General features: G+C 46.0%; 1 gene segment (V, D, J or C); it reads left to right on the top strand.

Annotated features, from left to right (window-relative positions):
* Positions 1-2,339: 2,339 nt before the first annotated feature.
* Positions 2,340-2,855, top strand: LOC143722436 (Ig heavy chain V region-like). The segment is given in 2 exon segments: positions 2,340-2,388; positions 2,479-2,855. Coding segments are annotated over 2 exon segments (426 nt in total).
* Positions 2,856-14,634: the final 11,779 nt, after the last annotated feature.

Here is a 14,634-nt window from a genome sequence, read left to right as displayed (position 1 = left end):
GCCCATACAAAGCCGGCAGCTACAACCACTAGCACGACTGAAGTCTGTCCAGCCCCCATAGTTCAAAGTTTACAAAAACAACTCTCAGTAACAGTAGATACTATAGAGCTAGTGTCGACCACGTACGGTACTTAAAAGCCGCCTATCTATATGACAAGATGGGGATATGACAACACTAAACGGGACATATTTAAAAGACCCAAACCAGTCACTTGCCTACCCACGCATTGACTCGACCGGAACTAGTCTGCAGACAATGCAGATGGGCCAGGCTGCAAACCCCAGCGGAGGACGAAACAAACAGAGGGCGGTGGGAAACGCACTCCGGGAGGCCTATGAGGGCAAGGGAGAACTCCAATATTGACTCCCCCTCCCATTACTTCATGGAATGTCTCCTGTAACGAGACATGTGACTGGGCAACCATACAACTTCCGCAATACAGAAAATTACATTATCCAGATTATTCCACTCAAACTCTAGACGGTACTTAATCCCTCCTCTTACCTCCTCCTCTAAATGGTCAAAGAAAGCTGCGTCAAAACAAACAAATGGCGGGCCTGTATACAAGCTTAAATCTCCTCAACCCACTCATCAATATCAAAGCCAGCCCTACCACCAAAATACCACTTCCTGTCTCAGGGAAAAAAACAGCTATTTCTGGTAGGGCAGCATAGTCATAACTTAATTGAAAAGTGGTAACCGAAAGCCCAGGCCCAAATGGAGGTGCCTCATGGGAACTAGGTCGCGAGGGTAGACATGCTTGACGCAATCTCCTATTATCGGCCCTCAGTTGAGCTCACCTTTCTCATAATTCCTGCAGCACCTCCATTACTTCAACCACAATGACACCTACCAATAAGAGAAGGGAGTAGACCCACATTGAAAATCGGAATCAAGGCCACGGAATGCACACTGCTGTCTTGCTGCTACAACACTCAATACAAAAGAGAAAATTAAAAAGAAACCAGACAGGAGAAAAAACACTACCAATACAACCACATGTACCCACGTCTCTGCCGAACACGGGACCCTGCCGACTACGCCAGAATGTAGCGTGGTGGCGAGAATAAACGGTTGACAAATACCAAATCGTATAGTGGTAAATAAATAACAAGCTGACTACGCCACCCCTATTCAAAGAGAGGGGAAATAACTACCCAAAGTAAATAGGGCACACAGGTTCGTTACCATGGAGGGCAAAGAGACGTGGATATCAGTACAAAAGTAAATTTATTAAGTTCACATCAATAGGTAAAACCTTCTGGTCACTGTAAGGCAGAATGTCACACACACATGACTCGTACCACACTGTTCATCCACACACACGATAAACGAGAAAATAAAATAATTAACTGTTAAGATGGCTGAGGCTCACCCGCAGTGGGGTAGGCTAGCTAAGTACCTAATTCAAAAGCCACACGCACACACACACGCACGCCCAGTGACGTATAAGTGGTTACAAGCGGCAAACCACACTAAGTGCTTGAAGTACCACCACCAGCAGAAGGCAAGGAAAGCTAGCATCCCAACCCGGGGTCCATCAGCCTACTATAAACAAAAACAAGATTAATGAATACACAAAACAAATGATACTAGACACAACTAATAACAAAACTCAGAGTGGTTGGTGATACCAAACACTCACCACAAGGGAACACTAACTTGTAGAAAAAAAGAAGTTCACAAATCACAGGGCAACAAAGTTGCAACTTAACACATTGCACAATAATCAACATCCAAACTAACCAAAAACAACGTAAAGAAACATACAACTTAACACACAGGCAGCCAATAATAAGATGACTGAAGGGCGAGCCCACGTACACAACTTCGGCAATGAAGTTGAATTAGATCGAATGCATTAATATTATGAACAGCAGCTATGCTAATTATTTCCCATCTGCTTTTCTGCTGTTATCTCGGGACGCATGTATCCAGCCTCTCACGGAGACTTCAGATTCACCAACACCTGCGATGAGATGACTAAACGCCTGTGAAGAGATGACTCGACGCCTGTGAAGAGACGACTCAACGCCGGCGATATGTTATGCCATAAATTAATACATGATTAACTAACTGTTTTTTTTTCTAAGTACATTTCTGAAATGCACTTTCTGTAAAGCTCCTTTGAAACAATATGTATTGTGAAAAGCGCTATACAAATAAATTTGAATTGATTTGAATTGAACTATTGTTCATAAAATTACCCTCAATGGCCACAAGATCTAGTTTTTGCTAATTCAGGGTTTCTATGCAAATTATCTGATGCCCGTTTCATATTTAAACAACTACACTGTTGGCTGGAGAACTCATCACTAGTTCAGCCTTGATATAAGTCATGTTCACTTTGTATCTGTTGCTGTTGCTGTTGCTGGCCGCAGTGTCTGGTAAGTATATTCCCTGGACAAAAGAAACTCTTTATAATTGTAAATAAATACATGATCCTAATTATTTGTAAATTCTTTGTTTATCCACAGGTATTGACTCTCAGGTTGTGCTCACACAGTCTGAACAGTCAGTAGTTGTGGCTCCAGGTGGTTCCCACAAACTGACCTGTGCCTGCAGTGGGTTTAGTGTTAGTGGCACTAACATGCACTGGATCCGTCAGGCACCTGGAAAAGGACTGGAATGGATTATTTATTATCGTTCAGATTCTTATAAGAGCTCAGCTCAGTCAGTCCAGGGCAGGTTCACAGCAACTAAGGACAGCTCTAATTTCTATCTGCACATGAATCAGCTGAAGACTGAAGACACTGCAGTGTATTACTGTGCAAGACACACTGTGGAAACACTAATACAGGCAGCTGTGCAAAAACTCATGAGAAATGAAGTGGACATGGTTGAGTTACACTGAAAAAAGGGAAGAGCCTCTGAAGTGACATAAGGCCTGTCTGAAGTGTTTTGAATGTATTAAATGCAAAAACCTGTTATTATTAAATTGATTCCTTCTTTTTAATCATAAGGACGTCTGTTTCCCACAGTATGTCTTAGTATGTAAATATAAGTTTATATTTTCAGCATACATTCCCTTATATTAATAATGGACTGGATTATTTTTTCTACCACATAACTTCATTAATTCAAATAATACATGGGTATTCTCAGGATTGAGCTTATTTAAAAAAAAGATTAAGATATAACTTAAAAAAAAGAATTCAACTTGCAACATGCAAATTAGCCCCGCCTCCACTCAATCACTCACACCAGCTCAGAGATCCACTCAGTCAACTTAAACGCTGCACAATGGCAAGTGGAAGTACTGGTTTAATTCAGCCATATATGTTTGAACCAGAAACTGATTCAGAAGAAGATAGTGAATCATACAGGGTCTTCTGGTAATGCATTTTATGTATCGCTCTCTACAACGTTGAACACATAACGGCAATTAATATGATTAGTCTTTCGCTTGACAACGTTATCAAACAGTAAATAATGTCTTACTAATGTTACACAAACCATGTTCCCGTTCACCATCTCAGGGTGTATTCACACCTGCCTTGTTTGGTTCGATTGAATCGAACTCTAGTTCGTTTACCCCCTTGGTGCGGACCTTTTGGGCAGGTGTGAATACAGCAATCGAACTCGGGTGCGAACCAAACAACTGAACCGAGACCCAGCTGAAGAGGTGGTCTCGGTACGGTTCCAAACGAACTCTGGTACGGTTCGTTTACGGTGTGAACATGAACCGACCCAATTGCAAGAAAGCACTGCGCCTTTGAGTTAACAGGCTTCCGTAGTCGGAGTTGCGTTATGGGAAAGTGATCTGTTGTAGCCTACTACATTCCATTCCGGCGCGCTGTCTGGCCACACGATACTGTTGCGCGTCTTTCTGCGCGTCGTGTGTGCATCATTGGAATTGAATGAATGAGTGACAGGGCTCTCAAGTGTCACGCATTGAGCGTGACAGTCACTCATTTCTGTCTTTTGTCACGCTCTCCCGCCACACATTGTATTTCTCATGCAGAAAAACTATTTGTAAAATATTTAATATGCCGCAGCGCCCAAAACTCTGGCCGCGCCGCTCTCATTGTGGAACCAGTAGGAATCAAGCGCAAATTTCGCAAAAAAAACAAAAACAAAAATGTATTTGGTCCTGTCCAAAGCAAGTGAACTATCGGACTTTCTTGGTGTGAATACACCCTCAGAGTCAGACAGCTACCTTCTAAAAATCAGAATCCTTACAAACACTTTGAACAACTTAGAACGTCAGTGGAGAAAATCATAATTGCTCATTATAACATCGTAATATAAATCATATACACAATTCACCCGCTATATTTCAATATGTACACGATTTTTCATATCACCAGAAAAATATACCGCAATAACCCGGCTTCTTATGAGACTCCCCTGCTTCACAACATAGTAATGATATGCTAAAGCTCGCCCGCACGTTGACGTGATTGGTTACACGGTAGTTTTTTTTTTATGTAAGAAACACCGGCGAGACTGTCTTTGGTTCAATGCAGTTTTAAGGAGAAAATACTCAGCAATGGTGTTGATATGAATTTGCAAATGGTTTGTCTTAAAGCATTTTTTTTTTTTAAAAACACATATAAACAATATTGAAAATTTGATTTTCACCAATAGGTACATTTAAATACATCCTAATAAACTCCCAATCCGGCCTACAAGGCAGATACATGTGGAATCACAACCAGTTCTTGAAACTGACTTATGCCCAAAACTGACACACTAATCCGGAAAGGAGAGGGAACAACAACAATATACAAAAAAAAAAAAAATTCATTCTAAACTAGAAATTAGTTTAGAAATTACACATCTAAAAAAATGTCCCGTCACTGGGCAGTGCTGGTGAATTTCCAAATATGAGCAGCTCATATTTAGCTCATATTATAGCTCTATACAAGATGGAGACTCAAGAAGTTCAACGTATAGACAATTTTCCGAATGGTCGTTGATGAATTATGTAGCTCATGCGTAGCTATCTCTAGTCACTGATTGGCTATTATGTCTAGATAATCTATAAATCATATCCCGTGCGCAGATTCATGCAAAATTAGGGTTGTGAGGCACCAACCCAGGAGTAATGTCGTTTAGCTCCTCTCAGCGTTGTTGTGGTCTTTAAAAGCAATTCCTTTAATGGAATTCTCCCATTGCTTGAACTTTGAGCGTTGTAACCTTGCAGGTGTTGGTTATGCTTAAACGGCATCATTACACACTAAGTAAGAAAAGCAAATCCATCCAACCCCCTTTTATTAATCCCTGTTTGCAATGGTCTCTTTTCCTATTGTTGTATTCAGATTGTAGCTGTGTCTGTTATAGCGTACATGGCTCATGCATCCAGGGGATTCACTCCAGGAGCTAAATACTCCAATTTGGTCTCTTCTGATTTAGTTTTTTTTTTACCTCATTTTTTACTTGCTTTCTTAAGAATTCTAAGAATGACTCTCAAGGCTCTGTATCACATTATCATTTATAAATTAGTAATAAATTCTGTCCCTTCTCATCTATGATTAAATTCCCCTCTATTTATCCTAACTAATGGAGCACTCCTCTCTAAGCTGGTTCAGGACTTATCAGTTTCCGTCCTCAAAAGCCGCAGTCTATCTCCCTCCCAGTATACTGGTCATTCCTTCAGGATCGGGGCAGCCACTACAGCAGCTGATCGTGGCATTTCTACTTCAGCTATTAAGAGACTGGGCAGACGGTCATCCTCGAAGCTCAGCAAGCTCTCCAGTAACGGTTCAGGTAAATACCTATGCAACTACTGGTGGTGGTGTCATGCGTTATCTATCTGGCGATGGTCTCAGCTTGAATAATTCGTCCTTGCGCCTATCGCTGGCAATACGGTCCTTAGGGGTCTTCGCGCAGCCTAGTGGCTTCTCTATACGCGTTTCGTTCATGCGCAGCATTAGCGGCCTAGCGGCTCAGCGAACCTCGTCTTATGCGTGGCTCAGCGTGGCCTTGTCTCTGTGTGGCTCAGCGTGGTCTCGTCTATGTGTGGCTCATTGTAGCCGTGTCTCTGCGTGGATCAGTGTGGCCTCGTCTCTGTGTGGCTCATCGTAGCCTTGTCTATGTGGCTCAGCGTGGCCTCGTCTCTGTGGCTCAGCGTGGCCTTGTCTCTGTGGCTCAGCGTGGCCTCGTCTATATGTGGCTCATCCTAGCCTTGTCTATGTGGCTCAGCGTGGCCTCGTCTCTGTGGCTCAGCGTGGCCTCGTTTTCATGTGGCTCAGCGTGGCCTTGTCTCTGTGGCTCAGCGTAGCCTTGTCTATGTGGCTCAGCGTGGCCTCGTCTCTGTGGCTCAGCGTGGCCTCGTTTTCATGTGGCTCAGCGTGGCCTTGTCTCTGTGGCTCAGCGTGGCCTCGTCTCTGTGGCTCAGCGTGGCCTCGTCTCTGTGGCTCAGCGTGGCCTCGTTTTCATGTGGCTCAGCGTGGCCTTGTCTCTGTGGCTCAGCGTGGCCTCGTCTCTGTGGCTCAGCGTGGCCTCGTTTTTATGTGGCTCAGCGTGGCCTTGTCTCTGTGGCTCATCTTAGCCTTGTCTATGTGGCTCAGCGTGGCCTCGTCTCTGTGGCTCAGCGTGGCCTCGTTTTTATGTAGCTCAGCGTGGCCTCGTCTATATGTGGCTCATCGTAGCCTTGTCCATGTGGCTCAGCGTGGCCTCGTCTCTGTGGCTCAGCGTGGCCTCGTCTATGTGTGGCTCATCGCAGCCTTGTCTATGTGGCTCAGCGTGGCCTCGTCTCTGTGGCTCAGCGTGGCCTCGTTTTCATGTGGCTCAGCGTGGCCTTGTCTCTGTGGCTCAGCGTGGCCTCGTCTATATGTGGCTCATCGTAGCCTTGTCTATGTGGCTCAGCGTGGCCTCGCCTATGTGTGGCTCATCGTAGCCTTGTCTATGTGGTTCAGCGTGGCCTCGTCTCTGTGGCTCAGCGTGGCCTCGTCTCTGTGGCTCAGCGTGGCCTCGTTTTCATGTGGCTCAGCGTGGCCTTGTCTCTGTGGCTCAGCGTGGCCTCGTCTATATGTGGCTCATCGTAGCCTTGTCTCTGTGGCTCAGCGTGGCCTCGTCTCTGTGGCTCAGCGTGGCCTCGTCTATGTGTGGCTCATCGTAGCCTTGTCTATGTGGCTCAGCGTGGCCTCGTCTCTGTGGCTCAGCGTGGCCTTGTTTTCATGTGGCTCAGCGTGGCCTTGTCTCTGTGGCTCAGCGTGGCCTCGTCTATATGTGGCTCATCGTAGCCTTGTCTATGTGGCTCAGCGTGGCCTCGTCTCTGTGGCTCAGCGTGGCCTCGTTTCTATGTGGCTCAGCGTGGCCTTGTCTCTGTGGCTCAGCGCGGCCTCATTTTATGTGGCTCAGCGTGGCCTTGTCTCTGCGGCTCAGCGTGGTTTAGTATATATATATATAAAAAAAATATATAAAAAAAATTATATATAAATAAATTTAAATAAATCAATTAATTCTAAGCGTCAGCAAATGCGTAAATGTCTCATGTAAATTCAGCAGCAGAAAAGTATCTTTTCATATAAAGCTAAGCATGCTCCACTTTTAGATCGTAGAGTTCCATTCCCACGACGATATCGATGGAACTCTACTATCTGGGTAAACTTTTCTTTCATGTTCTTTGGGGGTGGGCTTCGTCCAGTGGAATTATTCTTCCACCCATTTTTGGGGGTCGGCTGTGCCCCTGCCTTCATCTTCAGGCAGGATATGCAGAATCCGTACCCTCGGATCGCGAGTTATGGACGGGGCCTACGCCAAAGAACTTTATTGTATATATGGCTTGCTGGGCTGTTAATAAAATGCATCATTGTACAGTATCTTATCTCCGAGTCTTTCTGGTAGAACTGTTATCTTGGCAAAAGGAGGTTGCAAATAGTAATTGTGGCCAACATATATTGGAGAAAAACATTCATTTCACAAAGAGATTGTTATTTTCTAGCTAGAATAAAATCATTCTCAACTCAAAATGTAGTTGAGCTCTATAGCATTCCACTGTGTGATTTTTTAATGTTTATCTTTTGAAAAGGTTTTTATTCTAAACAATTTATAATCAATAATAGTAGTAAATAATTTTTATAATTTTTTTTTAATTCATAATTTGCTACTATCTCTGAACTAGTAAATAAGAATAAACAAACAATACATTGAAAGGCAGACATGGTTACAGAGGTTAATTGGGATACAGAAAATGTGCCTTTAGAGGGCAGTCTATGCAAACCTACTTCTACTTATCCCTTTTAAAAGCCCCCACTGTATTCATCATCAGACACAAAACTATGCCAAAAGCTCAAAACACCAATAATAAAAACATCCAACATTTACTACACCCACAACAATAACAGCCTGATTTATTCATCTTGATTTTCGCACTTGGCCAGAATTAGTAATTAATTAAATATAAAATATTGCTGAGAAAAAACAAAAGATCGTTCTATCTATCCGGTGTTTACGTTGATTTTATGATTTATTGCAATTTGAAATGTATTACAGGCATACAAAAAAAAATTATGTCAGCAAGTCTTTACTAAAAAAAAATCAGATTCAAAGAAAACAGAATGTGAATATTGTATCAAATCAATCAGAATTCAGTAAAGAATTTTTGAATCCATTTTCTCAGTTCCAGTTTTGCCATAGTTACCTTGTCTTGCCTTTGTATGCAAATTAAATGATTTAGGGAGGGTCAGTGTGACACAACTGTAAAAGTAGTTGTTATAAAACCAATTTCTCAGTGTCCTGCAGCTGCAGTACAACTAAATATTTTGCTAATAATTTTTACAGTTTTGGGGTGATAATGGAAATGCTACTGCATGGAGTTCTGCTGTTGATTATTTCATGTGAGAAACTCTCAATTCTTCTCAATTAAAGGTGCTGTTTTAAATAAATTAACGTTAATCTTCCTCTGTTTTTCAGGTGTTAGTGGTCAGTCTTTGAGCTCCTCAGATTCTGTGGTGAAAAGACCAGGAGAATCAGTGACTCTGTGTCACAGTGTCTGGTTTGTGTTCCCTGGGTTGCCACTAGAGGTCCTCGTTCTCACGGTGTCTTTCACGTTTGACTTCATTTCCCAGCATTCTGTCTGTCACTCATCAGTTCATTGCACTCAGCTGTTTCCCATCACCTTGTTAGTTTGAGTGTATATATACCCTGTCTGTTTTAGTGTTTGTCACGGAGTCGTTGTTATTCATCACGTCACTTTTGAGGTCTGTTCTGCTTTGTGCTAGTTTGTTTATTGTTTTATGTTTTTGGATTGCTACGTTGGTTTTGACCCCTGCCTGGACTGGATTTATGTTTTTGGATTACCCTAATAAATACTGCAAATTGGATCTCTCTGTTTCCCGTGTGTGCAACGTGACAGAACGACTCCGTCCACAAATAGATCCAGCAGTATGGACTTTTGTGGATCTTCCCCAAATGCCGAGAAGGAGAGGAGGCAGCAGAGGGGGAATTCGCGGGTTGAAGAGATTCCCCCCCGTATGAACATTCATCAATGTTTTGCCTTATGGGCCCAACTGACTGAGGAAGCCGCAGCGGCTAAGGCTTCAGCAAAATCTTCCATCAGAAATGGTGAGTCGTTTCTGGGGACTCGTCTGGCGAAGTTCTCCAGAACTCGGGGAGGTTGCAGGGGGAGGAGGTGGTCGACAAGTTCCACGACACCGTCCTCCGCCTGGCGATTTTTCTGATCCGGAGCCGCCGGACTGGCCCAGCATAAGATCCTCGCCGCTGGTTCCGCCCAGCACAGGATCCTCGCTGCGGGCTCCGTCCAGCACAAGATCCTCGCCGCTGGTTCTGCCCAGCACAAGATCCTCGGCGCTGGTTCCGCCCAGCACTAGATCTTCGTCGCTGGTTCCGCCCAGCACAGGATCTTCGCCGCTGGTTTTGTCCAGCCCCGAGCCCTCACCGCTGGCGCCGTCCAGCCTCGAGCTCTCACCACTGGCGCCGTTCAGCCCAGCGCCCTCTCGCACTCATGGACGGAGGAGGAGGAAGAGACACAGTCCATCTGCCCAGCCAGAGACCGCTCCGTCTGCCCAGTCAGAGACTGTTCACGTTCCGTCTGCCCAGTCAGAGACTGTTCACGCTCCGTCTGCCCAGTCAGAGACTGTTCACGCTCCGTCTGCCCAGTCAAAGACTGTTCACGCTCCGTCTGCCCAGTCAGAGACTGTTCACGTCCCGTCCGCCCAGTCAGAGACTATTCAGGTCACATCTGCCCAGACAGAGACGGCTCACGCCACGTCTGCCCAGTCAAAGACAGATCGGGAGATGCCCATTCTCGTGGCCGGAGGGGCACTGATCGGCTATTTAGAGCGTCTAGCTCGGATCCTGGAGACGCCCTTCAGACCTTTAGTGTCTGCCGTTCCTGTGCCGGAGCCAGTGTCTGTTCCTGAGCCGGAGCCAGTGTCTGTTCCAGAGCCGGAGCCAGTGTCTGTTCCAGAGCCGGAGCCAGTGTCTGTTCCAGAGCCGGAGCCGGTGTCTGTTCCAGAGCCGGAGCCGGTGTCTGTTCCTGAGCCGGTGTCTGTTCCTGAGCCGGAGCCGGTGTCTGTTCCTGAGCCGGAGCCGGTGTCTGTTCCTGAGCCGGAGCCGGTGTCTGTTCCTGAGCCGGAGCCGGTGTCTGTTCCTGAGCCGGAGCCAGTGTCTGTTCCTGAGCCGGAGCCAGTGTCTGTTCCTGAGCCGGAGCCAGTGTCTGTTCCTGAGCCGGAGCCAGTGTCTGTTCCTGAGCCGGAGCCAGTGTCTGTTCCTGAGCCGGAGCCAGTGTCTGTTCCTGGGCCGGAGCCAATGTCTGTTCCTGAGCCGGAGCCGGTGTCTGTTCCTGAGCCGGTGTCTGTTCCTGAGCCGGAGCCGGTGTCTGTTCCTGAGCCGGAGCCAGTGTCTGTTCCTGAGCCGGAGCCAGTGTCTGTTCCTGAGCCGGAGCTTGTTTCTGTGTTTGTGTCTGTCCTTGTGGTTATTTCTGTTCTAGTGACTGTTCCTGAGCCGGTGTTTGCAGTTCCTGAGCCGGTGGCTGTTGCTCCAGAGGCAGAGCCAGTGCCTGTTCCAGAGCCGGAGACAGAGCCAGTGCCTGTTCCAGAGCCGGAGACAGAGCCAGTGCCTGTTCCAGAGCCAGTGTCTGTTCCTGAGCCGGAGGCAGAGCCAATGCCTGTTCCAGAGCCGGAGGCAGAGCCAATGCCTGTTCCAGAGCCGGAGGCAGAGCCAGTGCCTGTTCCAGAGCTGGAGCCAATGTCTGTTCCAAAGCCAGTGCCTGTTCCAGTGCATGAGCCGGTGTCTGTTGCTGTTCCTGTGCCATGGTCGCCCTCGCCCTGGTCTTCACCGCCCTGGCCGCCCGAGGGGTCTTCACCGTCCTGGCCGCCCGAGGGGTCTTCACCGCCCTGGCCGCCCGGGGGGTCTTCACCGCCCTGGCCGCCCGAGGGGTCTTCACCGCCCTGGCCGCCCGAGGGGTCTTCACCGCCCTGGCCGCCAGAGGGGTCTTCACCGCCCTGGCCGCCCGAGGGGTCTTCACCGCCCTGGCCGCCCGAGGGGTCGTCACCGCCCTGGCCGCCCGAGGGGTCGTCACCGCCCTGGCCGCCCGAGGGGTCGTCACCGCCCTGGCCGCCCGAGGGGTCGTCACCGCCCTGGCCGCCCGAGGGGTCTTCACCGCCCTGGCCGCCCGAGGGGTCTTCACCGCCCTGGTCGCCCGAGGGGTCTTCACCGCCCTGGCCGCCCGATGGGTCGTCTGCTTCGCCCTGGCCGCCCGATGGACTGTCTGCTTCGCCCTGGCCGCCCGATGGACTGTCTGCTTCGCCCTGGCCACCCGATGGACTGTCTGCTTCGCCCTGGCCGCCCGATGGACTGTCTGCTTCGCCCTGGCCGCCCGATGGACCGTCTGCTTCACCCTGGCCGCCGGCTAAACCATCACCCCCTGTTTCTGTTCTGTTCCATGGACCTGGCCCCCCATCCCTCCCCCTGATCCTCCACCGTTCCACCTCCCTCCTGGCCTCTTGTTTTGTTTGTTTTTTGTGGGTCTTGGAGCGTCTGGTAGCCGCTCCGTAGAGGGGGGGTTATGTCACAGTGTCTGGTTTGTGTTCCCTGGGTTGCCACTAGAGGTCCTCGTTCTCACGGTGTCTTTCACGTTTGACTTCATTTCCCAGCATTCTGTCTGTCACTCATCAGTTCATTGCACTCAGCTGTTTCCCATCACCTTGTTAGTTTGAGTGTATATATACCCTGTCTGTTTTAGTGTTTGTCACGGAGTCGTTGTTATTCATCACGTCACTTTTGAGGTCTGTTCTGCTTTGTGCTAGTTTGTTTATTGTTTTATGTTTTTGGATTGCTACGTTGGTTTTGACCCCTGCCTGGACTGGATTTATGTTTTTGAATTACCCTAATAAATACTGCAAATTGGATCTTTCTGTTTCCCGTGTGTGCAACGTGACACTCTGTCCTGCGGTGTCTCTGGATTCTCAATGAGCTACTGGATGCACTGGATCCGTCAGAAACCAGGGAGAGGACTGGAGTGGATTGGCTGAACAAAAACTATTCATGCATGAAATCACCAAGCAATAGGGCCAACAGCAAACATCTCCAAAATTCAAAATATCACTTGTTGTAAGATGTTACATTTCCTGTAACATTTCCTCAAAAACACCTTCCCAAATCAATGCCTATAAAAGTGCCCATGAACGGGATAATTGTCTGTTAAATAAATGTACAAATAATTGTATTTAATTCAACTGAACAGGCTATGTTCAGAGTATACCCATTCAGTTTGTAGCTTGTCCTTGAAAGAAATGTCCTTTAGCATTTTCAAGATTTCCCTCAGGATTTTCCGATGGGTTTTTAGAATGTTTATTTATTCTGTTTAATTAACTTGATTAACTTGAAGAGACAAACATGAATTTTGAAGTCACTGTTTTTTTTAAACTTGTGACTAATATGTGTTTACATGCTCGACAAATCAGACAACCATTGTATGCTAGTTCTTATATACTATATCAACTTGTTAGCAACGTACATTTTATAAAAGAACAGCAGCTTTTTAAAAATTCAGATTTGAAATACATTGTGACTGTGTGATTGGCTTTTAATTTTTATTTAATTTAAATGGCTTTGATTCAGACTCAACAATACATGATAAATATTTTACTTTATAGGATTTTTTAAATAATATTACATTTTCCATTAAATAAATGTTTTTAAGTAAATCATTATACTGTGGTGACAAATATTACTTATATGAGCAAGATAAAGCCATATTTGGAGTTGGATTATTTTTTTTTAGTTTGACCTTCCTTTTATTGATCCAAAGTCTGCTGGTAGCTTTGTAAATTAAAATGTACTTTCTACCTTATAAACTTAACTATTTTTCAGTGTTTTATCAGTGATTTAAAAAAAATAAACTACAGCAAAAGGGTACTCAGAATTACCTGTTTTTTAATTAGCATATTATGTACGGTATTTACAGAAATATTTAGAAATACATAATATTTAAAAAAAAACTATTCTATTTTATAACTGCCTGCTGTAGACAATTGTTTAGCTGTTATTTAAACAAAGTGCAAAAGGTCAGACACTGACTGAGTCTGAGTCTGAGTCATCAAATCAGGGAACGAATATAAACTGACCTGTACTTTCTCTGGGATTGAATTTGGAAATCGATATATTTCATTGATAAGACTGAAGGGAAAGGGCTCGAGTGGATATCATACTTCTGCTTCAAGTGGCAGTGACAAATATTACTCTAAAAACGTTGAAGAACGATTCACCATCTCCAGAGACAACCGTAAAATGCAGAATCTGCACATGACAGCAGGATTTGGATTTGAATAAAAAATTGGATTGACTAAGAATGTATAAGCTTAACTGGTAACTAGCCCCTCTGAGCTAGAAAATAAAAAAATAGGAATAAGAAACGTCTCTGGTTACTCACGTAACCGTAGTTCCCTGAGAGGAGGGAACGAGACATTACGTATGGGGAAATCCATTTTCCTCGAATCATGAAGTCTGATAGAATAACTCTTTTGCTTGCAAATAGCCAATGGCGGTCCCGCCATCACCTGATTGGCTGACACTGCTCAATATAGGTGACGGCGGGCGCCAGAAACCTCAGAATCTTAGCTGAACGAGAGTAAGGAGACTGAGAGTCCCTCCCACACGGCAGGTTACGTAATGTCTCGTTCCCTCCTCTCAGGGAACTACGGTTACACGAGTAACCAGAGACGTTCCCTTATCGAGTCGGTCTCTCGACATTACGTATGGGGAACAATAAAACCCCCGCCGTGTGGGAGAAACCCCGCCCAGCTCTCAGGAACAGACACCGGACCTGGTTGAAACATCTATTGGCACCGAGCCAACTCGGCATCTGCACCAACGAAGGCCCCTCCCATCAAGCTAAGCACGCTGAACTGAATGGAGGGAGATTGCAGCAAGTGATTGGTGCTTAGGAAAATACTGCTGGCTATGAATGCGGACATAACAAAGGGCACAATATAGTGAACATGATAGCTATGCTAATAATAACTCGCACTGTCTGACGACTAGTCGAACCGTGGCTAGAGCGCGCGCCATCGGGCCAGTCTAGCCTAGTCCAACGACAGCTCAGCTTTCTCTCCCTGCACTGACAGACATGTGGTGCGAATGAAGGGATATTCAAGTTATAGAATCTCGCGAAGGTATTACGAGACGACCAACCTGCCGCGAAACAAATGTCTTGAATAGAC

The sequence above is a fragment of the Siphateles boraxobius genome, unplaced genomic scaffold (genome assembly GCF_051911475.1).
Source record: "Siphateles boraxobius isolate OS27281-9 unplaced genomic scaffold, OSU_SipBor_1 66, whole genome shotgun sequence".
Classification (NCBI taxonomy): Eukaryota; Metazoa; Chordata; class Actinopteri; order Cypriniformes; family Leuciscidae; genus Siphateles; species Siphateles boraxobius.
The sequence above is the reverse complement of the archived record's forward strand: the minus strand, read 5'-3'. Positions and strand labels throughout refer to the sequence as shown.